This window comes from Cladophialophora immunda (genome assembly GCF_000835495.1).
Source record: "Cladophialophora immunda strain CBS 83496 unplaced genomic scaffold supercont1.5, whole genome shotgun sequence".
In the NCBI taxonomy this organism is placed as follows: domain Eukaryota; kingdom Fungi; phylum Ascomycota; class Eurotiomycetes; order Chaetothyriales; family Herpotrichiellaceae; genus Cladophialophora; species Cladophialophora immunda.
This window is the reverse complement of record NW_015622545.1, coordinates 2513105-2538433: the sequence shown is the minus strand read 5'-3', so window position 1 is coordinate 2538433 and position 25329 is coordinate 2513105. Positions and strand designations below refer to the sequence as shown.

The following is a 25329-nucleotide window of genomic DNA, read 5'->3' as shown; positions in this document are numbered from 1 at the left end:
CGGCCTTCCTCGTCCTCACCAGCATGTTCTGGACTCGCGATGAGCAGCCACTGCGGATGTGCATTTGGCTGGGGTGCAATGGACTCGCCGACATCGTAGGCGCGGGCATCGCGGTGGGACTTGGGAGCGTTACAAACACGGCTATTCGCTCGTGGCAACTCATTTTCCTGGTAAGATATCTCGCTGCGTTTTGATTTCTCATCTTCCAGGTCCAAGACACTTAGAGATTGAACAGGTCGTTGGGTCGATCGCCGTCGTCCTCAGCATGCTCTCCTTCTTCTTCTTGCCATGTGGTCCCGGCGACGCCAAATTCCTGACCCCAGAAGAGAAGCTGGCCGCGGTTTGGCGCATAGCGAGGAACCAAACCGGCATCAAGCACGGCAAGGTCCTCAAGTATCAGATCTACGAAGCGCTGCGGGACTTTCGGGTCTGGTGCCTCGTCGTGCAACAGTTCGCCATTGGCATGCTCAACGGCGCCCTCGCGGGCTATTACAGCGCATTTCTCCGCGGATTCGGCTGGTCGTCGATCGAAGCCGTCAGGTATCAGCTTCCCATCGGCGCCGTTCAACTGTTTGCAACCGTCGCCGCGGGTTATCTGGCCTCACGCTACCGCAACCGCACGATCGTCATCATCCTGGTGCTCGCCATCTTCGCCATCGTGGCCATGGTCGGATTCTCCACCATTCCGGCGGATCAGAGGATGGCGCTCACGGCATGCACCTGGATCGTGGCGGCGTACGGCGGCGCGATTGTGCTCAACTGGGCGATCGTGGCGGCCAACTTCTCCGGCCACACCAAACGCACGACGGTCAACGGCGTCAACTTCGTAGCCTACTGGGTCGGGAACTTCGCGGGGCCTTTTGTCTTCGAACCCAAGGAGGCTCCGCGCTACCCGTCGGCGACGACGGTTCTGGGCGTGATGCTTGGCGTAGGCTGGGTGGCCACGGTGGCCATGGGTGTCTGGATGTGGCACGCGAACACGAGGCGTGATGCGAAAGCCGCGGCGGGGGACCACAGCTACGATCCTTTGCAAGGCGATATCGATGGGTTTACAGACCGCACCGACAAGGAGAACAAGTCTTTCAGATACCGCTACTGAGAAGACGCTGCCATATATGGATGATGGTGGGCGCGGTAATGTGCCGTCGAGAGATTGCTGAGTGGCAGAAGTCTGATGGAGAGGATTCTGGAGGTGTAGAATCTTGGGTTGCTTGTTGCTAGCCAATGTAGGGTTATAGTCGAAGACATGTGCTGGCTCGGCAAATGAGGCTATCCACCTGTCCTATTTGCCATTACAGAGATCGCCCATGCAGTGACAGAAGGCCGAGCGAGAGGCGTAAAAGTGGTTTGCTGCTCTCACCTACTGTCCGTGCGGGAGGCATGGCGCCCGAAGGTGGTTGGCCTCGTGAGACTGGACTGTGATGATCTCAGAGCAGCAGAATCTCCACGTCCAGGCCCTTCAACACCTCCCGCCAATCCACGAGGACGTCCCCGACTTCACACTGGCGTTGCGCGGCGGCCTCTTCGCGCTCTCTCCATATGTGCTTCACGACCCGGTGGATCACCGCGCGGTTGGCGGCTCCAAAGCTCGTCGAGAGGCTCAAGACACACTCTGCCAGGGCCTGCGCTTCCGCCGTGTAGGCTTCGGCGGCGGCGATGAAGATGGGCCAGATGGAGACGGCGGCGCGGTCCATTTCGAGGAGCGCCACCGCCGCGGAGAGGGTCTGGGACACCTGTTCCGCAACCGCTGAGGGGGGGTAGCGCAGGACCACGCGGAGGAGGTAGATGGTCACAGCCGAGTTGAACAGGTTCAAGTTCGACACGATGAACTTCCGCTGTTGAGCTGGTGTCCGCATCGGTCGCTGTCTGCTCATGTAGAGCTCGACCTCGGCGTCCAGCGGCGTGTTGAGCGCGACGAGGATGTTGCTGGCTTGAAGCAGTTCGTCCTCGGACAGCTCTGGCTTACCGCCCTGGAAAGGCCCTCTCGCGGCTATCTGTTCCTCAAGGAGGCGGGCTTGGTACAAGGCCTTCATCAGTCGAGGTGTGCTGCCCAGCGTATACGCGAATCGAGGGTCGGTCGTGACATCTTCCAGGACTTCATGGAGCGTCGTGGCGGTGCTGGACGTGTCGGTACCGCCGCCATCCGCGATTTTGGACATGAGCGTGTGCAAGACAAAGCTCTGCGTGACGATCCACGCCTCGTAAGAAGTCACCCATGGCTTCTGCCCCAGATACTGCGCCACATATTGGACGGAGCCCTGGAGGTGGTGCCTCAGGCCCTTGGACTGGCCGTGAAAGACGTGCTCGGCGAGCGTGACGGTCAGCATTGCCGCCAGCGTACTGCTGAAGTTCTCCGTCGGACTGGCTAGGCTGCGGCGGAGCTGGCGCAGCGCGATGCCAAAGTGCTGCGTGGCCAGCCGGCGATAGCTTGCAGGGTTTGGCACGTCGAGGTTGGAGAGGTGAAACGCCGATTGGGCCAAAATGCCGTGGAACAGGGAACGAGTGCTGGTTGAAGCAACGTCGTGCACCGCGAGGCAAGGGTATGTCGACTTCCACGGGTTACAATCGTCATTTATAGGGGTCATCGTCGCCGACACATTGGAGATGTAGTGGTGGAAGAGTTCGTTGGCTTCGCACGATTCATCTGGTACCAACAGCGTCGATAGCCCTGCCGGCATGGAGATTGTAGGAGGGGCAGGATCAGCACAGTCATTGTAATCAATCGTTTGTGGCGAAGGAGTTGTGTAGGTGGTGGGGGTCGTGATTTCTGAGGGGTCGATTTGCGGGCTCGCCAGAGTCTCCTCTTCAGAAGGCGCAATCTGCTCGAGGTGGACAGGCGAAGCATCAATCGCTTCATAGCCCGGGAAAGTAACGAACGGACTGGGATGACGGTGCAGGGGACATCGGCACCGTTTCTTCTCAGCGTGCGCGATCAGATGGCCGACCTCCCTCAAGGTCCAGGTCGGATACCCGTCCCAGGTCAATTCGCAGGGATATGCACGTCGCCGCTCCGGCTCATACGCCCCGGTCTCGGAGTCGACCCACACGAGTCGGATGTCGTAGCCCTCACAGGCTAGGCGCGAGCGAACGCATGGCGTACACCGGGGAGCTAGATTGTCGCAACGGAGACCTCGGCGACGGCAGGTCCAACACGCCGTAAACGTCCGCTGGGAGGTGACTTTGGGCATCTCTAGAGAGCCATCGGGCTGGAGGAGAGGCGAGTGTATTCATCGGGTTGGAAACTGGAAGAAAAAGGAAGTTCAGGACGAGAGAATGTCTTGGGTCAGCGTCTGCACTATCTATCGTAAAGGATCTTTTTGACGTCGACGATCCACGACATGGCCGGCTTGAAGAGGAAGTCCACAGCGAAGAATTCTCCCCACCGAGCCGAAGTCAAAAATGGGTGGCCCTGTCTGACGAGACATACTACCACAGTAACGAAAGGGATGTCATTCACTATTGACTCAAAGGTAACTGTCATTAAAAAGGGGATTTTATTCTTTCCTTAGGAATGGCGGTATCACTACTCTACTGATAAGGTCAACTATCTTAATCTGGCGGTTACCTCGTCATTATAGAGTGACTGGCTCTGGCTGAGATGGCGTCTCTTCTCTGTCAGACGGTGCTATTTCTTTTCTACCCATCCCTGCCCCACTTGTCCGTGATGGGGCAGCCTGGCCCCTTTTTATTGGCTAATATAATATAAACATGTCTGACCAAATATAAATGCTTGCGGTTCGGTTATTGGTTGTAGTCCATGCCGTGTGCCCGAGTTAACGAGGTCCAGGTGCTTCGAAGGCTGTTTGAGATACTTATGGGTCAATCGGCAGAAGCCTTATCAGCCCAGAGGGACTGGAAAATTTACAACTCTGGCTGACTCTCACATCGGTGTCGCTCGTCAAAGCTCGCCATTCATCATGACTGACCTGCGCACAACAGTCGAGGTCAATGGACATGGAAACCTACAGGCGGTCCTCGACAACATCTACAAGCAATATGCTGAGTCCAACCCGAAATCCCTAGATGCGTACAATCGCAGCTGCGAGGTCATGCCAGGCGCCAACACCCGCACGTCTATTCATGCATCGCCTTTCCCACTTACGATCGACCGTGGCGAGTCAGCCTACTTGTTTGACGTGGATGGCCATGAGTATTTGGACTTCTTGGGCGAATTCTCCGCTGGAGTCTACGGACACAGCTCACCAGTGATCAAAAAGGCCATCACAGACGCGATAGAAAAGGGCTGGAACTTTGGGACCAAAAATATGTATGAGGACCAGCTGGCCAGATCCCTCGTGGAGCGGTTCAGTAACAGTATGGAATTGATCCGGTTCTGCAACTCGGGAACGGAAGCAAACATGATGGCTCTGGGCGCAGCCATCAACTTCACAGGCAAGAAAAAGGTCAGATACTGAAATCTCAGAGTCATCGGTGGCTAACTCTTCATCCAAGATCCTGGTATTTGCCAATGGATACCACGGCAGCACCATTCTCTTTCTGAGCGGGCCGCTGAAGCACACCATGAACGCCCCGTACGAGTTTGTCATAGCTCCGTACAACGATATTACAGGGACAGACTCTCTCGTCAAAGCGCTTCCTCCCAACTCTCTCGCAGCAATCCTTGTAGAGCCTATGCAAGTATCCGGGGGCTGTATTCCCGGCACCGTCGAGTTCCTTCGGCATCTCCGTGAGCTGGCAACCAGCGAGAACGCACTTCTCATTTTCGACGAGATCATGACGTCGCGACTCGACTACGGCGGTCTTCAGGTAACGCTGGGCATCAGGCCGGACATCACCACAATTGGCAAATGGGCTGGCGGAGGCATGAGTTTTGGAGCCTTCGGTGCGCGACGGGAAATCATGGACTGGTTCGACCCACGCAGCGAGAAGCTCGCCCACGCTGGAACATTCAACAACAACATCATCACCATGGCGGCCGGCGTTGCAGGAAACGCGATCATGACGAGGGAAAGGCTGGCCGAACTGAACACCTTGGGAAGCAATCTGATGGCAGACATCGCGAAAACCATCGAAGCCGGACTGCCCGTCCCAAATGGCTCAAAAACGGCGCCCAAAATGTTCGTCATAGGGCGTGGTAGTCTCTTTGCCGTTCGCTTCAGCGGACCCGAGAGTGGGATCCTGCGCGAGCTGTTCTATCACCATCTTCTCGCCAACGGCATCTTCATCGCATCGCGAGGATTTTTGGCTCTGACTCTCGAGGTTACCGACGTACACTGCACACGCTTGCTCAAGGTGATTGAAGAGTTTATAGTCAAATATGGGTCGGCACTGTTATAGATGTTGATGGGTCAATCGTTCTTCACAACCCAAAATAGACCAGATACCTCGCAATGGATCAAGTATGCTCTCGTAGTAAAGTTCTCTTGTCTTCTATCCTGTGACATTAAATCGATCTCGACGCACTCTTCTGTGGAATCTAGCGCGCTATGTCTAAGTTTCACACCAGCATAGTTGCTCATTGCTTGATGGCCGTATCCACCGCCATCGCGACAGCCATCAGCTTCTCCTCCTGCAAGCTTCGACCCACTAACTGGACGCAGACTGGAGCGTCGGCGAACATCTGAGGATCATACATGTCGTACGTCTCCTGGTCGAGTTGGCTAATCGGTTTGTATGAGGTGTCTTTAACGTCTTCGGGCTTGACGCTTGTCACAGGCAGGATCACGGTCGGATAATCCAGGAGGTTCCATTGAGAGAGATATCCCCACCAGCTAATTCAAAGTGAGCTTGATCGAATTGACATGCGAAGAAACAGCATCGTCGCACTTACGGGAGATAGTCATGTGGAAATGAGGCCGATGCCATCGACGGTGTCAGTAATGCGTCAATAGGTTTTCCCGTCGATGTTCGAGCCTTTGTGGCCATCCAATGGGCCAGATACTCTGTCTGGTATTGTCGTTGGTCCCTAAATCACAATTAGGAGGGCCGGAAAACGGCGACATTCGGGTTGCGGGACTCACTTGAACAACTGAGTCAACTCGTGGACATCCAGCAATTTCGCCCGCTCAAAGTATTTGGCCACCGCCGGTATCACCGGCTCCCCAGTCCGGTCGATTAACTCCTTCACGTTGCTGCCGGCGGTGGGATAATAGTGTTTGAACTGTATATTGTTAACTGTCTTCTTATACTCCGACATGAACAAAACCATACCGTGAGATCCCAAGCCTCCCCGTGTTTGTAGGGTTTGAATTCGATGACTACTGCAAGTTAGTATAATTTGGATGCAAAGATGCACGCCGCTGAATGTAAACATACCTTCGTGTCCGGCAGCCTTTAATTTGTCAACCACCATTTTTACAGCCCTCTGCATAGGTGGATGTGGCATGACGACCTCATCCCAGTACATGACGCCAATAGTGGCTTTGCTTGGAATTGGAGCAGGTTGCCATTTTATGGGGGCGACTACTGGATCGTAGTTCCAGGGTTCGAAGTCATTCCAGACCTTGAGGATCAGTTCAATATCTCGAAGGCTTCGCCCCACGGGACCTATGCTCGACAGAATGGCGGCTTGACCGGTGAAACCCATGGCATTACCCTTGTAGCTGAACCTGCGGGAAGTCGGGCGAATGCCATAAAGACCATTGAACGCTGCTGGAGCGCGTATCGAGCCTCCGATATCCGTTGCAATGCCAATCGGTGCTCCATGGCAGCCATTTAAGGCGCCCTCACCACCAGAAGAGCCTCCGCTCGAGAGATCAGTGTTGAAAGGATTCAACGTGCGGCCCCAGAGGTTAGAGGTTGTTTCCAGAGCCTACCAGACCGAGGAAAATCGCATTCCAATCAGCATCTGTCTCTTACAATAGGCACCGGCACGACACAAATGGAAATACCTTACCATTCCGGTTTGTGGCATTGTCGTCTTGCAGTACACGATACATCCCGCCTCGCGGAGAGACTGCACGGCTACAGCGTCGGTCTCGGAGACTTGGTCCGCCAGAGCCACGAACCCCAGGGTTATTTTCATGCCCTTGACGTCCGTGAGATCCTGCTCCCAGAGGTGTCAGTCATGCATGGCCCAGCCCGCAACTAGCTCGATGCTGGAGAGGGAGACTTCACCTTGAAACTAATCGGTAGCCCGTGGAGCGGGCCAACCAGTTTCCCTTCCTTATCAAGGTGGTCATCCAGTTCCCTTGCCCGCTTCATCGCCCCCTCGAAATCGATGTCCATCAGGGGATTGATCAGTTGCTGCGCAATGGCTGCCCGCTTGCAAAAGGCGACGGCGACTTCGAGCGCCGACCATTTTCGAGAATGCACCTGCTCCAGTAGTGTTACGCAGTCTTCGACTTCTGTGATTTCCAGCTCTCGCTCCGTCAATAGACCACAGCTTCGGAAGATAGGTATCACATTGCGGAGTTTAGATGATAATATCTCCTCCGGCAGAAGCCACTCTGTGGGGATTTTGGACTTGAGTTCTGCCTGTGCAACCTATATCATGAATCAGACTGAGGGGTCTTTGACTGGAAAGCACTTGATAGGGCATGAGTTGCATACAACGGCAGTCTCTTGCCAAGTAGTAGCAGGCATCTCGAAAGTGTCCCGTGATGACAGGCAATAATCTCCCTCTTGGTCGTGATATCGATAATCCATATCAATGGCCGAGGTACCCCAAAGTACATATTTAAAGGTCCTTAGTTAGCCGCCTCACGAAGTTAATCCGGCAATTCGGGAACCAGCCTGGCGGGGATGTGCGCGATATCTTTCGTTGTGACATTCCAATCTTGTCCCATGTACGAGGTAGGATGAGAGACAATCGACAAAGAGTGACTATGTCTACACTGAATTCCGATATGGTCGTCGCGCAAGCAAGCCAAGCCTTAACAACTTTCTTCCACAGATGGAGGTTTTCTCGGTAGACAAAGACCGTTCGCTTTCCGATTTTGGTCCCTTGACCTAACCAGTTGATCCGAACTCGGATATTTTCTATTAGAAGATAGCGATACAGTTTGGTGGGCTGCTCACCCCCCCATGGACATGCAAAGGAGCACTAGTGACGAAGAATGACCAGCGTTCGTGCTCCTTACAGACTTCGCTGAGTGTTTCCAGATCAAACAACTCGCCTACGCCAGGAGTCAGCGATATCGCTCTTGGTCAAGGCCGAGCAGGTGAACGGGAAGTCTCACCGATAGGCATTCCCCAGCCACCCAACATGATTTCGTGAAGACTGAGACCCTCGAGTCCAGCAGACGCAGGCCAGTCCCAGCTGGGGACTTTCTCCCACGCTGGAGCATCGCCGGCGCATGCGGATATGCCGCTCTCCCATAGCCACCTCGCCATCGCTCTCGTCGCTTCCACGCCCACGGCTTTACAGTCGCGTGGCGCTGCTGCACCCCAAGCTGTCTTCCCTTCCTCCGTTAGGTGTCTGTACCCTACCCAAAAGCCGGACCGTACAAAGAGCAGGTCTCCCTCGCGGATTTCTGTACCTTGGAACTGGGCGCATTCCACAAGGTCTTGGTAAGTGATTGCATGGGCACAGTTGATCAAACCATATTCCTTATTCACATGTTGACAGTAGGCATAGTAATCGAGGAGAACACCCCGACCGGCAATCGATCCTCGTTTGACCCATGCTAAGACAAGCCATCAGTCCCTTGATCTGGGCCATTTGAGAGACTGTGGGATCAAGAACTCCGGCAGAGGCTTACCGTCAATCCCTAAAGCATCAGGATTGGCATTGGCTCCGGAAATCTGGTCGAGGGAGGTATTGTTGTAGAATATGCTTGATTTGTGATATGTCATATGCCGGAGTCCATCCCACTGTGCGCCAATCTAGAGCAGTCACCCCAGAGTCAATTGTGGTGTTCAGAAAATACTCGTCCTACCTACCTGTGTATTGAACTCCAACACATCATCGTGAGCCGGTATGTTGTCGCCGACACGGACGATCGTCTGGGTGAGCTTCCTGCGGCCAATGGACGGAGCCAGCAAGGCATCCAAAGGAGGGTCGAGGGCGACGCGGATCCCGGTCTGAATCTCGCCCTTTGCCGCGGCAAGTGTATTTTCCGGGGTAAGAAGGTTCAGGGCGCCCAGCTGGTCATCATCGCCATACAGCCCCCAAGCCGAGAACGGAGGGTCGCCCTTTCGTAGCGGCAAGCTGTCAAACGGAGGTCTACCCGGCATCTCCTCGGGTAACAGGGTCGAGACCAAGAAATGTTATGGCTCCTGAGACTGGAGCTTGGACTATCGAGACACGAGACAAGAGAACACGCGGCGCTGTCTGGCTACGGACGGAATTGGTTGCCAATGAGGATGTTTGTTATATATCAAGATGCCGTCCTGCGCAACAAAGAAACACCAATTGGGCGACTACTTGCGTGCCGCTCAGTCGATCCTCCCATCAAAACGGCCCAGGATAGAAGTCCACAGCGAGGGACAAACCGCTAATGGCTGATTTCCGCTGATGAGCCGCCTGGCTAGAATTGGACGACCATGGCTCGCGTGCCTCTAGTCTAATCTTTGGGCGTTTTTGTCTGACAGCAGAATCTAGGACGGTATCCACTGAACTCTCTGGGCATGTGGGCCTCGTCCACAGGGCACGGCATATCAAGAGGTTTGTTCCGACTCCAGATCCGCGCGCAATCGTTGTAGACTTCCAACCTGGGACTGATATTTGTGCAGCGCCTGGTGATTCTGGACCTCTAGATGCGGAACCCACGCGGATAGATACGATCCTCAAGAGGGGAATCTACAACGAATACTCCGTCCTGCTCCCGCTTTTCTGTCTATCTCTATCGCAAGTCAATCTTCTTGTTGCCACCTTGAACGCGATGGCCGTTATCTTGCGCCTGTTCTGGCCAATTCAATAACGGCAGTATTCTCTAGCCGGCTCCGGGGTCTCCAATACTAGTCTTCCTGATAAGATACAGGTACCGACCGCTTCATCTTCAAGGGCTCTTTCCGGTATGTCGGCAAGGTATATAAACTCCTATAAACCAACACAGGGGTTGATCTTCCCGCTACCCAGGTTCCATTTTGCAGAGAGCCAAGGTGCAAGAGTCAACAGAAATCTGTCGTTTCCAACATTCTTCCGGCAATAAGCCCGATACACACAGTTCATCATGTCTTCCATCGCCGCAGAAGATGCGACCATGGTCAAACTGCCATGGTTTCGGCGCAACAAGTACGTCAAGCAAACAATTAGGTGCTTGGTACCTTGGAGAGTTCCCAGTGTTGACCCTCTTGTTGAACAGCCCATCGGTCCAAATCCTGTTGTCTAGCATGTGCATCGCCTTCAATCCTGGGTTCTATCTTGCCTTGAACGTAGGTTACCCAAGCCCGTCAACTCGAGCAATGGATCCCTTTGCTGACGGGAACACAGCTTCTCGGCGCTGGCGGCGGCCAACCGTCTTCTTTTCGCATGGCCAACATAACCAGCGGTGTCTTGAACGGTGTCTTCGCTGTTTCCTCCATAGCGGCCGGGACCATACTCAATATTTTTGGCCCTCGCATCACGCTCCTGGCAGCTTGCACGGGCTACCCCGTCTTCAACGGCGCAATGTGGTACTTTAGTGAAAAAGGCCACATGTGGTATCCCATCTTCTCCGGTGTATACCTTGGCTTCACGGCCGGCCTTCTCTGGACGACCTCAGTATCTATGTCGGTGGGATACCCCGAGGAGAAGCACAAGGGCCGTTGGCGTGCAATTCAGTGGATCTTCAACCTCGCGGGTGGCACCATTGGTGCGGCCGTGGCATTGGGCATCTCGTGGAATGCCACCACAAGCGGCGTCCCTCGCGCGGTTTACATTACCTTCATTGTCCTCCAGGTCTTTTCACTGGGCTTTGCGGCGCTCATCCTGCCCCCGGCGAAATTGAGGCGGTGCGATGGGACCTCGATCGCGCGGTTCGAGCAGATGTCCACGCGAGAGACGATCAAGCTCACACTGGACGCCCTCCAAGATTGGCGCGTCTTGCTGTTGATTCCCTGCATGTTCACCCCGGAGATGTTGTTCCCCTTCCAGTCGACCATGAATGCGTACATCTTCAATCTTCGAACCCGGACACTGAACAGCCTGTTGAACGGACTCATCCAGATGCCCATGACGTACTTCGTGGCCTGGATCTTGGACAATCAACGCTTTGGAGCGAGGAGGAGGCGTCTCATGATCGCGACAGCATTTGTCGGCACCTGGTTCACGGGGACATATATTGCCCAGACGGCCTGGCTCGCGGCGTGGGACTTTGATCTGACCGTCCCGGGCCCGGACATCGACATCCATGACAAGGCCTACGCCGGTGCCATCGTCATCTATCTGCTGTACGCCGCCCTGTACGGAGGGTTCCAGGGCGTCGTCCTCTACACTCTGTCGACGTTCACCAACGACCCACGGAAAACCGCGGCACTCGGTGGCCTATACGTCGGAGGTAAGTCGTTCTCCCAACGAATTGCACAGGCATGCAAACGAACTGACTGTATTCTTTCGTGAAAGTCCTCAGCGCGGGCACATCGGTGTGTTTCGGCCTCAATGCCACTCGCATTCCCTACCAGAACATCAACGGCGCGCTCTTCGCCCTCACCACCCTCTGCTGGCCCATCCTCTTTTTCATTGCCTACAAGTACGCCACGGACACCAACTACGGCAAGGAGGAGACCGTCACCATCCCGATCCACGTTCGAAAGGAACTGGGTTTCGACGAGATTGACATGGACAAGCGGAATGCGGACGAGGAAGTTGTTGACCTCGCTGCCAAAGGGTCGGAGAAGACTGCAGTCGTAGAGACGACCAGGGGATAGGCAAGGACAGTGGCAAGACAAACCGTGATGGGTTGGACAGTCTGCTGTTCATCGTGCATGTCACCCGTCTCCTCCAAGCTTTGAAGTTTAGGTGCAGACGCCTTTTACGCGGGGAAACAAACCACTGCCAGCCTTTCGACCTCTGGTCATGACGGCCTTTTTCAGCGGTGTATATTTCTCTTGCTATTCTCCCATAAAGTAACTTTCTGCGGGTTTCGACGTGGCTCGTGCATCCTAGCATATACCACAAAACCCAAGACAAACAAGCCTATCCCAACACCGCTGAGATTCTCAAATTTTCATTACGAAATGCAATAATCTGTATAAATCCCCTTCCGGCATGCTGTGCCTCATGAGCCGATCGCGGCTGTGATTCAGCAACGCTTTTTTGGCTGGTAGGGGGGGGGTTCCATTGACATCCCTAGAAATGGATCCGAGCGACTCCAATGATCTGGCCACCGACTCCTTCTTGTACAATCAGCACCCTCTCCAGCCCGTCCGCAGGATCGCGTGGCGGCAGCTGGACCACCCCTCTCCCGCCCCGCCACTCACCGAGCGGCTTGACGCTCTTGACGACGTTGCGATGCGCCAGCGTCTTGCCGGCGTTTTCGCCCCGGGGGATCTCTACCTCGCGCAGAGTGGGATCGTAGACGACCTCGATCACCCGCCCCCGTCGGCCCGTCGCCGCGGCGGCCGCGCTGGCCTCGCGGATCAAGATGCCCTCGTCGACCTTGGAGAACAGCAGCCACGGCCAGTCTTCGCTGGCCAGCCGCCCGCCTTCCTTGATCAGCTTCTCCAGCTTGCGCGTCGAGTTGCCCACCCCTTCGGACACGCCGTTCACCACCACCTGAGGGGTGTAGACTCTCGATGTGCCGCTCGCCTGCGCGTATTCCCGCTGGTGCGCGTCCGCCTCGGGGATGCCAAGGGGGTCCGTCCAGCCCAGGTGGTCCCAGTACGTGACGTGGTAGTCGAGGACGAGGATGTTGGGGTCGGCCAAGGTCAGGAGCGACAGGAGGAGAGTGTTCGTCGGGGGACACGAGTTGCATCCTTGGGACTGGAAGGCCTCGACCACGATGGGCCGGTTGGGTCTGGGCTTGTGGATATGGATCGCGCACTCGCAGTCTTCGGGGTGAGGGTCGAAGAGCGCATAGGGTGGAGGCGGCGGCGGCTCCTCCAGCTCAGGATCGACCGGCGGTGCAGCGTCCCATCGTGTCCTCGGAGCCTGGCGTGTCTGGGGAGTTTGTTGTGGCTGCTCATCTTCATCGTTGTCGTCGAAACAGCACAAGAACCATTTCATTGGGTTCATTGGCCTTGTAGGATTGGAAGATGACATTGTTCGCAGTGTTCTTAGGGCGAGCGAGTGGTTTGTCGGCGGAAATGTTGAATAACGCAGGAATCGGGCTCGAGATATGTATGCCCACATGAGAAATAAAGGTCACAATCTCCTATGGCACAGCCATCATGAGATATCCCGTTGCTGCAGAGGGAATGGACGCTTCCGAACACAAATCCCTTTTGCAAAAGATCACGGGGAGGACGAAAAGGACACACTGGACCCCAATGACGATTTGCTCGGGGCAACTGATTTGATATTATTATTATAAGCCACATGCACACAGCTCCGATGGTTCCGTTGCAGGGCAGCACCGTCTAAGCCCTTCTTAATAACATCTTGGGAGCTGTTGGCTTGGGCCAGTCTTCTCGAGAGCCGGTAGGAGAGATTGCGGCAGGGCCAGGGGGTAGCGGGCTGAGCGAGGCTTAGATCTGACAATGTTTCCATCATCAAGATCCACCCAGGACAGTCGATGGCGTTGATGACCAGCCAATCAGGCCATACTGCGGGGGACGGCTGGACAAAGTAATTTCGAAAAGCACCGGGTGATCTGCCATTTATCTGTCATTGCAATGCCTCTTCTCTTTCGCAGCTATCCTCGGATACATTATGCGTGTGGGTGTTGGTAGATATGGAGCAGAATAGATATATGGTGCGTTGTATCCGCCACACATTGGGATTCGCCAAACACGGTTGAAAGAAAGACGGCAAGAACCATGTTGTGAAGCTGCATTAAAGCTGCCGTACTACGCAATCAAGGGTGCGAGGCTACACAAAAAAAAGGAAGTCTCTAGATATGTGTGAACAGCGTGTTGTGTTAGAGTCGCTGCTGTTCTTGTGTAGCCTCGTCAATACAACGACAGGCAAATGGCACCCGACTGGCAGGAGGATGGATGGCCCGCACAAGAGCTTGTCCCCTTCGACGCATTTCAGTACACGCAGACACCTGTAACGCGTCATTCCTAGGTATGTTCAAACAAGGGCTGCTGTGCCGGCGAGCCGATGTCGAAAAGAAATAGCATAGTCTGACTAGAGAGGGTTCTCTGGTAGTTGCCGTAACTTGTGCGCTAAACATATTCCTCATTTATAAAGATGTGAACTCCGTTATTATACTCCGTAGTACCTCTATAGTTATTGACAATGCTGGCTATATTTAAGCCAGTAGCTAGCTTGTCGTTATCTCGAGAACGATTCTATCCTGTGTCAAGCTGTGCCATTTCTTTCTTCTGGAAGCGTGCCGGTTTTCCGGACATGGTCCAAGCACATCTCGAATTGCACGGACTGAGACTCTACGTATCGAGCCTGCTCAATTTGTCTGCCAGAGATAATTTGGGTTCCAGGTCTACTGGTCGTCATCTGCAACTCTCTCCTTGTCCCGCTTGGTGGTTGGTGTGTGTATACGTATTGAGGAATGTGCGCCAACATTCCAGCCTGGAGCCCATTACGCATTGGGCCAGGAAGCACCGACACTCCGCCCATTGTTCAAAGAATGTCACCACGGCTACCGAAGGAATGTTTCTTTTGTTTGAAATCCCGGCCGGAAACAGAAGAGTCGACGCCATCAGGTGGTGCTCGACTTCTTCCATCGATCAAAACCAGGTCTTGGAGCTTTTCGCAGAGCCAGTTCAACGACTGCATGGTGCAGGTACGGCGTCGTCGTCCTTTCCCTCCCTCTCTGAGACTTGAGCGTGTTCGCCATGAAGCTCGTCACGGTTTTCCTCCACGTCCTTTGTCTGCGGCTTGTGCATGCCATTAGTGTACAGGACATCCCTCAATGCGCAGTAAGTTGGCTGAAGCCCGCAGGCCGCGAGAGATGACTGTTGACCCCCAGAATAGCAAGGATGCCTCTCGAATTCGACCTCTGCCCAGAAATCATGTTCGGTAATCGATATCGCCTGCCTTTGCTCGAGTTCGGCCTATGTCAGCGCATTGTCTTGCTGCCTATATACCGACTGCAACTCTGACGAGCAAGCAGGTACGTGGGAGTTGATGCATCGGAAAGGATTCAGCTTCTGACCTCTCTCATAGTTGCGATTCAGTTCAACAAGCAGGAATGCGCTGCTGTCAACGAGACTGCCCCTGATTTCGTGGGGTGTTCGCCAGCAGGGCTATCGAGTGCCCTGGCCAGCATGAGTCTCACGCAACCCTCAGCAGCTCCGTCGGCTCCACCGGCATCAACGTCTTCTTCGTCGAGCAATCCGAGCCTCACAACAATCTCGGGCGACCTCGTATCTGAAACAGCGGAACCGACGACAGGGAAGCCAATAACAGCAACAACTTTTGTCGGAGCACCCCTGATGACCGGTAGCTGTACGGTGCCGTACTTCGGAATCATAACAGACGCTGCTGGAAGGGTGACCGAGTATCCCAATGTCGGTTGTTCTGAAGACAGGCCAGATTGCTGCCCCTTTGAGTACGGACTCAATGCAGTCATCACAAGATGCCCCCAGGACTATTTTACAACCGCGAGTGCCTGTTGTCCACTGTTGGTACTCTCCTTCCCGCACGCGCCGAGTTTTTGAGGCTAATGATTGTTAGTGGATATCAGATTTATTATACCGCCGTGGGACAGGATACCCCGTGCTACTCGGTGCCTGCAACCACATTTGTCCCGGCATCCACACCGACTGTGGCCGGTCTGACCCTCATCACCGACCACGTCTTCTCGCAGAAGTATTCGCTCGTGGCACAACAACAGGCGAAAAGCAAGTTCCCGCCGGGAGCGAAGATTGCCATTCCTGTTTCCATCTGGGTCGTAATTTGTATAGTATGCATAACGACATTCTTCTGGGTCAGGAGAAGGCGCAAGGCCAGACGGGCCGCAGAGGCGAACCGCACGACGACATTCCCGCCCGAAGAGCCTGTCCTCTCGCAGATGTCTATGTCGAGGGCGCCGACCGCCCACGAGCTGGACAGTCCAGAGGCCCGAGCAGGATCTCCGGGCGCCGTTGGAATCGCCAACGGGTGGCCCATCTTCCCCACTTCGTCGCCGCCAGCATATGATCAGAACAAAGGAGGCCTGGCGGCCGTCCAGAAGCAAGCGCCGTCGGTCCCGCAGGAGCTGCCGGGAAGCACATTCATCCACGAGCATCACCCGGTGTTTTCGTCAGCCGGCTCTGTGAGCACACCTACCGAAGCAACGCCCGGCTCGCCGCCGGGTACACCTGTGCAGGTTGCTACCGCAGGCACAGAGAGGAGGTCACCAGTGCTGTCGAGCGTCACGTCACGCTCAGACACTCAAAGCCCGGTCTTCGTATCGCCGCTGGGCTCTCCAAGACTGCCGAAGACTGGGTGAGAGACGGGAATCTGTAGATATCTTGCATTTACAGCCGGAGTTTACGGTGACAGGGCATCAAGTGTATCAGGCACCATCGAGCGGGTTGTTTGAAATTGCAGTAGCGACAGAGCTATAGTCTCAGAATCATTGAAAAGAAAGTCCGAGGGGGGTTTACCAAGAAGAAAATACGATTGAAGTTCCAGGATCGAAAGATTGAGTGCGCGAGACCCCTACAACAGTTCCGTCAGACCAAGCTTTTACATCAGCGGCTCATATTATTTGCTTCCGTCAGACAAAAGGCCGAACTGTGTCGACCTTCTTAACATGCACATGCATACCAAATGGGTATTAGTATCACTAGCATAATACGCCTCGCCTTTTCCCGAAGTACTAAGGGAGCACGTAGTAATTTATATGCGCCGTGAACCTACTATATACGACCCAAGTCTTGAGAGATCTGTTACTTAGGGAAATCAAGAAGCAAGGGGACTGCCCAGTGTTGTGGCTCCATCTGCCAGGAATGGATATAGACTGGGCCATGCCGGAAGCACAGTCACCTCTTCCTGGAACTTGCGACTTCAGTCGTCCACATGTCTGACCTGCAGGTTGTATATCAAATAATGGTTCATACTGTAGAGGATAATCCTTTTCAATTCCACGATACGAGAGTCATTTTACCCGCTAAATAAATCCACGAAAAGAAGACGAAGGAAGGCTTGATTAGCCACCATCAATGTCATCTATCACTGACCCGCGACACTCCTTCTTTCTCTCCTCCTCTTCCACCGGTTCCGGGCGGAAGCAGCACGTCGGGAAGCTTGATCCCCAAGCTGCCTTTGGAGCCGACTTCCTTATCCTTCTTGGGCTGTGACTTGTTTCCTCGTCCATTATCCCCATTGTCCGTGTCGTCATCCTCACGAAGCTCAACCTCGATCTTTTTCAATTTCTCCCCACGTAGGATCTTCATGATCTCTTCGCGGTCCAGGGTTTCGTATTCCAGGAGCGCATCCTTCAAGGCTTCGAGTTCCTTCCGCTTCTCCTTGACAATTCGGTCGGCCCGTTCTCGGCCGCCTTCCACAATCTGTCGCACCTCGTGTTCGATTTCCTGCTTGGTCTCGCTCGAAAGTTTGTCGTAGTCGGAAGCAAGATCGACATTTCCCAATTTGGCGGAGTACCCGCACTGGGTGACAAGGTAAAACGCGGTTCGAGTTGCCTGATGCACATCGTGCGAAATACCGCTTGTCACCTTGTGGGGACCATATATCAATTCCTCAGCCGCTCGTCCACCCATTGAAACATCGATCGAAGCGATAAACTGATCGTAGCCTCTGCTCACCTCGTCCATTTCAGGCAGGAAGTGAGTGACGCCAAGTGCTTGGCCACGTGGGATGATGGTCACCTTGTACAACTGGTTGCTGGCGGGAGTGAACAGGTTGACCAAAGTGTGACCTGCCTCGTGGTACGCAGTTTGGATCTTGTCCTTTTCTCGGATCATGCGAGATTTGGCCTCAGCCCCCATCATGATCTTGTCTTTGGCCCACTCAAAGTTCATACCAGTGATTTTCTTGTACTTCAGCCGTGAAGCATGGACTGCAGCTTGGTTGCAAAGATTCTCGAGGTCGGCGCCAGACATACCACTTGTAGCACGTGCGAGGTTGGTGGCGTCCACGTCGGCGGCGATGGGCATATTCCTCATGTGATGCTTCAGGATCTGGATTCGGCCGCGCACATCGGGTAAGGGCACGTTGACATGCCGATCGAATCGTCCTGGCCGGATGAGCGCCTTGTCCAGAGACTCGGGATAGTTGGTCGCAGCGATGAGAATAACACCGGTGCTCGGACTAAACCCATCCAGCTCGGTCAAGAGCTGATTGAGTGTCTGTTTCGCATAGGCAGGATCACGTGCGTTCCTTTTGCCGCCAACTGCGTCGAGTTCGTCAATGAAGATGATCGATGGGGCCTTGTTCCGCGCTTGGGTGAAGAGGTCACGAACACGTTTCGCGCCGACACCGACGTACAGTTCATCGAACTCCGAGCCGGACATGTAAAAAACGGGTACGCCAGCCTCACCAGCCACGGCGCGAGCAAGCATAGTTTTGCCAGTACCAGGCGGGCCCACCAAGAGAACGCCCTTGGGAGGCTTGCCTCCTAGTTGGTTGAACTTTTCCGGATTCTTCAGGAATTCAACCAGCTCTTGCAGTTCCTCTTTAGCCTCATCGCAGCCATGCACGTCGCTGAAGCGGACGGTCTGATGCTGGGGCTGTACCTCGTTGTTTTGGCCGACTCTCGTCCGGAAACTCCCAGTCATTTCCACGACCATGGTCAGGACCACCAGGAGGAAATAGCCAGACAAGCCAACCCAGAGGAACGTTCGGACCCATTTCAGGATGGTTGCACCCCAGGACTCTTCCACCACCACATAAAGCGGCGCTTCCTTTGCCCCTGTACCAGATTTGTTGCTAGGCATAATCACTTGCCCACCATAGTTCTGTCCAGCAACAGCCTGGCCTACTGCTCGTAATTTGTCGGCACTCAGTCCATTACTCTGTGAACCGGCGACATTTGAGCCGGGTGTACCTGGAGCAGGAACCGAACCGGTCATCTGCAGAGCCTTGAGGTAGGCCGCATCAGCTGCTGGATTGGTGGCATATCGACCTGACTGATATCTTTCGATAACGAGCTTGGGCATGTTTGCGCGTAAGAGGGCGGAATAGAAAGCGTTCTGGGCGGTGGCACTGGTAGGGTTGTTGTTTGCGGTGCGTTCGGCATGGGCCAGCATGTTTTGGTTGGCGAGTGGGGAAGTCGTCGAGAATTGTCGGTATTGCTTACTCGAGCTTGAGTTATTCCCTCGGCGAGGAGGACCAAACACCAAAGAATTCATTGAAGGCTGCGCCGAAGGCACTCTTATTGTACTCTTTCCGCGGACTACCCTTGTCGAGGCATTGGCAATACTCGTCGACAAATCTCGTCGCAGCATTGATATCGGATTCAGGCGAGAGGTAACTGTTGAGGAGATGGTTCTAGACATCCAGGGTAGTGTTCGGCGAGAATTTATGTTGAGAGATTGCGGTCGGAAACTGTTCGGCGGAAGGGAGGCGAGGAATTCTGGGAGAGCAACGCTCGACGACGGCTGTAGAGCGTTAGAAGGACTCGCAGTTCGGAAGACGTTGTTGTGTACCGTTGACTGCCCTGCTATCTGGCTCCTCGAGTGTATCTGCCGCGAACCGGATGCATCACCTTCAGTTCGCAGCCGCGCCAGGCGATAACGTCGGAGGGTTTGGAGAGGCGAAGTAAAGAGCGAAGGGAGTGTTGTGAAGACATCTGGCGCAATGGCAGACAGGCTCTGCAGCGTCAAAGTAGTCAGCGACCGACGATTCTGTATCACGAGAGATATACTCACAGGCAACTGAGAGAGGGGAGCCTGTAGGGCCATAGTCGGGATTGAGCGGCGCCAACAGGCCGCTGATGAAACGTGGAAAAGAGACTCTCAATAAGACAAGCAGTATGAAGAAAAAGAACCAACTCAAAAGAAAGAGACAATCAAAGGAATATCTTGACTTGCCACGCCTTGGCTCTTGAGAGAGAGGGATGTTTGGCAGGCAGGCTGGCGGGCGGTGATGGTGATGGGCGAAATGGAAGCGCAGAGAGATGATGAGAAGCAGCGCCCGCTGCAGCTTCCGGCTTGCCCCATTCCTCGCCACCCAGCGAGCAGGTGATAATACGCACGTGACGTCTATGCCTCGCGCCAAGCCTTCCCACTCCACTGCTTCCGCCTCCGCCATTCTACACCTCATTCTACAGAACACGCCGACTGACTCATTACGGCTCTCTTTACAATGATTTGCTTGCTCAGATTGTGCCTACGGGTGATCAGGAAGCGGTCATTGTGCGGTGCTGCACCGGAGGGCGCAAACCCCGAGAAAGAAGGCCGAATTATTCACGGCCTGATCAAGTTCAGATGCAAGGACCAGCGCTGCTGCCTTTTGATCCCTCTGTGCAGTACCATTGGCAAAATTATTGCTTAAACCCACTCCAGGGCCAGACAACACGCACTCACGCCGCCTTTCTGGAACCGGAGCACAATGGAAGACTCAGAATCTCGCTTTTCGAAGCTGGCCTCATCCCCTTCTCTGAGGTCTTCCAGATTGATAACCCGACTTCCGGAATGTATATTCATTTCGTTGTCTGCTTTCAAGGTGAGAACCCCCACCGCAGGTGACTCGATCTCGGCAAGGATATTAACATGCGGAAATTCGATAACTCGAGGCCTGCCGGGACGAAGGTGGAAAACCCCTGTGGAGGAAACTAATGTACTTGAGCTGACCCCTTGGCGCCCGCCACTGAGATCGTGGGTTTCGGGCACCGGAGCTCCAGCATTGTTACTTTCAACAACGACGTCTGACTCAAGTGCATGATTCGACGGTTCTGGTGTTTCCGGACTGTCGGCAGCTGATAGCCGTTCGCTAACGTCTGGTTCACGAAGAACTGACGAAGCTGGTGATCCGGATGCATGGACGGAAGGAGCGCTGACCGGATGTCCCTCTGCGACCGTGGAAACGGCCCTGCTCAGGCTTGGTGCCTGGTCAAATCTCATGCTTGGGATCGTTGATGCGGGTGAGAAATTGGGAAGATCCCGCAGATTGTGTCTGCTAGTCAGAGGGTAAGGCCGCCGCGGGTGGCTTGTCGAGATAAGTTGGGCGCATTTGTGGTGCATTCCTTGTATTGTTGCTCTCAATGTGGTGATATTCGCGGAGCTATACTCCGCAAGGTCGGGAATAGTCCACTGGTCGAACAGACGCCCATGCCATGCTGACACGCCAAACATCTTGTGCTCGGTAATGAATAGATGGCAAAGAAAACACGCTGCTTTGCTTGTCCCGATAATTCGAGGCGTGTTTGACGCCGGTTCGAGAATGTAGTGAATGACCATCTGTACTTCTGCATGCACATGGCAGTTAACCTTCTTCCCCGAAAGTGATATCGCGCTCTGTACTGGTCGGTATGGATTGATATATTCGAGCCTAATGCTCGAGAAGAGTGGTCTTGTCTTTCTTCTACGAGCCTCTCTTGCTAGAGTCTCGGGAATTCTGTGATACGCTCCGACCTTGTCGATTTGCATAATGAATTTATTGTTAAACCACTTCTGAGAATCGAATCCGGCCTCTTGTAAAGTGGTCCGAAATGGCATACGGCCATCGGACGTGGTGATACAAAAGCACTCGTAAACACACTCCTCTAGCTCATGGGCTATATGAAGGCTGTCTAAGCGTAGGATATTTTCGAATTTTGCTTTCAGCTTGGATATCCGGTTGACTAAAGCTACGGCAACTGGCGTTGACGCCGTGGTTCGCATGCGGCTCAGAGTGTTCTTGACTTCTGGACTGGCCGTTATGGCACCCCCATGATAGCGAGAAGGATGATGCCCAAGAAACAGTCGTATCCGCGAGACGATACGCACATGGCAGAGTTCGAGTACTAATCTTCTGGTTGTCGAGATACAGTCTGCCAGCGAGGTATCTTTTGAGCAATGAGAAGAGCACAACAACCAGGCTCACAAAAGTAAGATGTGCCTACCAGTCGACGCACAAGACATCAGAGAATCGCAGATTTGTTCCACGGCAGTCCTAATCTCTGTGCGTATCCCTTCATTTGCAGCGAGACGAAAGACAAGTCCCGGGGGCTCACGAATCTCCTCAATGCATACCGCCGCTACGCTCTCCGCTCCTTCTTGAGCAGCTGATATGAATGCGAAATCATCAGCTACTCTTTGCTCCGTGTGGAAAGAGAGCAAGCGACATGTGGTCGGAGAAGGTAGGCTGTCTCTGTCAGTCGTAGTGGACCACCAGTCTTTTGGGTCGACCGGGACGCCGTTCGTGGCTCGGGAAAGGGCAATGGCTGTACGACGAAAAGCATCTTCTGAGAGACCTTTCCATATAGAGCTGTTGGGTTTGGCCGTCCGGAGGGTCTTCCCGTCCTGCATTATAGAGAGCCGATATTGTGTTGGAGATGCCCTTGATTGAGAATTCAACGCAGGGTCAGCACAATGCCTATGTAAGGCTGAAATACGGTTTCCTATGGTGAATTGAACAGCCAGTAAGGCAATGCCAACTGGCTCAGCCAATTGTCGAAGTGCAGGCCAATCATATTTCGGTGACTCGCCGACGTAGAGCCAACCCGGAGAAGGAGGACGACATGGTAGTTGTCATCTTTCTTCACCTTGGATATGGTGTCAAGATCAAGAACCGAGATCATTTTGGCATGGATATCGAGGACAATGTGCATTTTCGGCGCGTCATCTGGCGAGCACAAAGGAGTATATTCCTGGTCGGCGGGTTTCAAATAAGAAAGGCAAAGAATGCCCCAAGAATAATAAATACAGTGGCTTTCGTGAAATCGCAAAATAACTCGCTCTGGAATAGACGGCTCCGTTGAACCCGCGGGCAAGAAGCAGCACAGTGGCAATGACATTGTCTGTGACGGAATATAGTTAATCCGGAACCCCCCCCCCCCAAAAAAGTCCAAGTACTCAGCCATAACGGGTACATGAACGGGGTACGCACAGCAGCATCTCGTTGGTGTCCATACAAGTGACAATCCGCCAATAAGGCCCGCAGCTGGCGCAACTCTACCAACTTGTCGACACTCCAAGCCACGCAACACCTCAACAGAAGCTTGTAGGCGAAGCAACCTTCCTTTTTGTGTCCAAGGAATGCCTCGCACTCTTCTCGAAAACTCCTCGGCTGCCTAACTCTGTACTTCGAATTTGCATACTGTGTCCCCATCGCTGGTGACCGCACCCAGCCCTCATTCAACGCCGAAGCAATTCCCCGAAACCTGCAGCGTCCATGAGTTGAAACCACCTCCGCCTCGTCGAGGATTCACTCCCTTCCTCCGTATTCAGAACGCTCACCAGTTCTCTGACATTGCCGCCATGCCACACCGTCATATATCCAACCTTCGCCAATGGCTCCTCTCCTCACCGCCTGCAGAATGGGCCCTCAACCAACTGCGCGAGCTCTTAATCGGCGCTCTCCGCCAGGGCCCTGTGCCTCGACATGTTGCGTTTGTCATGGACGGAAATCGACGATTTGCAAAGAACAACAGGATTGAGACTGTCGAGGGGCATAATCTGGGCTTCGAAGCACTGGCAAAGGTATGATAGCCGATGGTGTGGGCTCAGCTGCCTTTCCGCATATGAGTTGGGTCTCTTGTGGGTGATGGATCGAGCTGACAATGCTACGATGATAGATACTGGAAGTATGCTACAAATCCGGCGTGCACACCGTGACGATATATGCCTTCAGCATCGAGAACTTCAAGCGCAGCAAGTACGAGGTTGACGCTCTTATGTCCATGGCCAAAATCAAGCTCAAACAGCTCGTCCAACACGGCGAACTGTTGGACCGCTACGGTGCGAGAATACGCGTATTAGGCCAACGGGAACTGATCAAGCCGGATGTCCTGGAGGCGGTGGATAAAGCGGTGGAAATGACGAGCAGAAATGAAGGGAACTGTGTCCTGAACGTGTGTTTTCCATACACCTCGAGGGAAGAAATCACGAGTGCCATTCGGAGCACGGTGGAGGAGTGGACCACGCCGCTACCAGAAGACATCAATGGCAAGGGGAGAAGAAGCCCATTCACGGAGGAGAGGATCGCCAGTACGATATGGTCCGAACAGTTGTCCCAACAAACAGCACCAAATCCCACCGCGTCGAGAACATTTCTATCACCACCTGGAGTGGACATGCAGTCGCCGTCGTCGAGCACAACGAGCCTGTCGTCTTACTCCCCCGACCCGTCTGACCGCGACCACGACGCCTCATCCGTCTCGACCTCAACAACCCTGCATCACGACGACGGGCTCACGTCTCCCTCACCACCGCTGCAACCACTAACCTCACCACAAAAGCCTGCACAGCAGACCCCCACATACCCTTCGCCCGAACTGATCACGCCGGCCACCCTCACATCCCATACATACACGGCCAGCTGCCCGCCCATTGACCTCCTCATCCGCACCTCGGGCGTGTCGCGGCTGAGCGACTTCATGCTCTGGCAATGTCACGAGTCGACGCAGATTGTGTTTCTGGACGTGCTCTGGCCCGAGTTCGACCTGTGGTCATTCCTCCCCGTGCTGTGGGAGTGGCAGTGGCGCAGACGGCGCGAGGAGCGGGACGCTCGGGAAACCGAGGCCCGAGAGGAAGAGAAGAGGAGAGGGAAGTCTTCCAGCACCAGTAAGGCGAGGAAGGCTGCGGATCTGGTCCACATGCACGCTTCCTGATCGGAGTGGTGTTGGCTGATAAGGCCCCTGCACACACCAAGTGGGAGCAAGGCGGGCGGAGCGTCAGAAGAAGAGAGGCGTGAAAACCAGGAATCAGCCAGTCTGTGTGCACACCCAACCCGCTTTCCACGCGCCCACTCCGAAGCTGGAGACGGACATGGCAATGGGAACCAGAATTAGATGTACTTGTTGCACACGGACCCCCTGTTCTGGACTCGGGGCCGCAATCCCCCCTCAACAAATCGCTCGAGCCTCGACGGCTGATGCTGGAGGAAAGTTGCATTCGGTGTCACACCACCACCACCACCACCACCGTCGTCGTCCTCATCAGCTTCATCTCCCACCCGGGCGAGACGCCTATGGCTGTATGCATGTATGTACGTGCGTTTCAAAGCGGACGAGTAGAAATAGAACCGCACACAACAAAAAGATACCATACCATACCATACCACACCACACCCTACCGTGTTATAGAATACAAGCTAGAGAAATAAAAGAGATAGAGATACCCATCATTAAAGGACTTGGAACAAAAGGTAACCTCTTAAAGAAAAGGGGGAATCATGAATGACTATAATCGATGTCCGTTCGATGCGGACCGAGTCGTACATGGTCCGTGTGAGGACACAGTACATGAATATGAATATGCTGAACGAGCCTGGCTTGCTATACGGCTGTTTCCCAA

The 25329-nt window shown here is 54.2% G+C and overlaps 5 protein-coding genes across 6 annotated transcripts; 2 read left to right on the top strand and 3 right to left on the bottom strand.

Moving 5' to 3' along the window:
* Positions 1–10076: 10076 nt before the first annotated feature.
* Positions 10077–11751, top strand: PV07_09053 (uncharacterized protein; the record flags this gene model as incomplete). Its single annotated transcript, XM_016396279.1, has 4 exons — positions 10077–10138; positions 10209–10278; positions 10337–11381; positions 11447–11751. 4 exons carry the CDS (start codon positions 10077–10079, stop codon positions 11749–11751), a joined length of 1482 nt encoding a protein of 493 aa, XP_016246135.1.
* Positions 11752–12004: 253 nt separating this feature from the next.
* PV07_09052 (uncharacterized protein) lies at positions 12005–13338 on the bottom strand. The gene has a single exon (XM_016396278.1). The coding sequence runs from the start codon at positions 13172–13174 to the stop codon at positions 12173–12175; it is 1002 nt and encodes a 333-aa protein (XP_016246134.1). The 5' UTR covers positions 13175–13338; the 3' UTR covers positions 12005–12172.
* A 3623-nt stretch (positions 13339–16961) lies between these two features.
* Positions 16962–19989, bottom strand: PV07_09051. Of its 2 annotated transcripts, XM_016396277.1 has the most exons (3): positions 19762–19989; positions 19540–19704; positions 16962–19491 (listed from the first exon to the last, which is right to left on the bottom strand). In XM_016396277.1, exons 1-3 carry the CDS (start codon positions 19792–19794, stop codon positions 17098–17100), a joined length of 2592 nt encoding a protein of 863 aa, XP_016246133.1. In that variant the 5' UTR covers positions 19795–19989; the 3' UTR covers positions 16962–17097. The 2 variants fall into 2 exon arrangements, with proteins under 2 accessions (XP_016246133.1, XP_016246132.1); XM_016396276.1 differs by having other exon boundaries at positions 16962–19704.
* A 393-nt stretch (positions 19990–20382) lies between these two features.
* PV07_09050 (uncharacterized protein) lies at positions 20383–22341 on the bottom strand (the record flags this gene model as incomplete). Its single annotated transcript, XM_016396275.1, has 2 exons — positions 20383–21878; positions 21936–22341. The coding sequence occupies 2 exons, from the start codon at positions 22339–22341 to the stop codon at positions 20383–20385; spliced, it is 1902 nt and encodes a 633-aa protein (XP_016246131.1).
* Positions 22342–22952: 611 nt separating this feature from the next.
* Positions 22953–25304, top strand: PV07_09049 (di-trans,poly-cis-decaprenylcistransferase). Its single transcript, XM_016396274.1, has 2 exons — positions 22953–23514; positions 23610–25304. Exons 1-2 carry the CDS (start codon positions 23293–23295, stop codon positions 24642–24644), a joined length of 1257 nt encoding a protein of 418 aa, XP_016246130.1. The 5' UTR covers positions 22953–23292; the 3' UTR covers positions 24645–25304.
* The last annotated feature ends 25 nt before the right edge of the window (positions 25305–25329 follow it).

Coding starts and splice junctions, on each gene's coding strand:
- PV07_09052 (XM_016396278.1), bottom strand. CDS start 13,174: ATGTGGGCATACATATCTCGAGCCCGATTCCTGCGTTATTCAACATTT.
- PV07_09051 (XM_016396276.1), bottom strand. CDS start 19,794: ATGGCCCTACAGGCTCCCCTCTCTCAGTTGCCT. Junction 19,705..19,761: donor CTCCCCTCTCTCAGTTGCCT/GTGAGTATATCT, acceptor TTGACGCTGCAG/AGCCTGTCTGCCATTGCGCC.
- PV07_09049 (XM_016396274.1), top strand. CDS start 23,293: ATGCCACACCGTCATATATCCAACCTTCGCCAATGGCTCCTCTCCTCA. Junction 23,515..23,609: donor GCTTCGAAGCACTGGCAAAG/GTATGATAGCCG, acceptor CTACGATGATAG/ATACTGGAAGTATGCTACAA.